The following is a 260-nucleotide window of genomic DNA, read 5'->3' on the forward strand; positions in this document are numbered from 1 at the left end:
GCTGCCTGGTCCGGGGAGCTCTCCGCGCCTGCCCGAGAAGAGCAAGAATGAGTTGGGGCGCCCCGGGGCGCGATTCGTGGCGGAGACGCAGGGACCAGATCGGAGGATGAGCGGCGGAAGGCGGCGCAGAAACTGACGCGAGTTGGGGCCACGGCTCCCGGCCGCCGGCGCGACGAGCCAGACCGCGGAGACGCCCTAGCCGAGTGCACGCGCCGGGCGGAGCGCGCGCAGGTGGGGCAGAGCTCTCCGCTGTGCGCTCC

The 260-nt window shown here is 73.8% G+C and overlaps 1 protein-coding gene across 1 annotated transcript in view; it reads left to right on the forward strand.

Moving 5' to 3' along the window:
• The window catches only part of VWC2 (von Willebrand factor C domain containing 2), a 134,096-nt gene that overhangs the window by 336 nt on the left and 133,500 nt on the right, over positions 1–260 (forward strand). The window contains exon 2 of the mRNA XM_010831051.1: positions 99–231. Coding sequence (XP_010829353.1) covers positions 99–231 — 133 coding nt within the window. The remainder of the gene's footprint in view (positions 1–98; positions 232–260) is intronic.

Source organism: Bison bison, unplaced genomic scaffold (assembly GCF_000754665.1).
Source record: "Bison bison bison isolate TAMUID 2011002044 unplaced genomic scaffold, Bison_UMD1.0 scf7180017864522, whole genome shotgun sequence".
In the NCBI taxonomy this organism is placed as follows: Eukaryota; Metazoa; Chordata; class Mammalia; order Artiodactyla; family Bovidae; genus Bison; species Bison bison.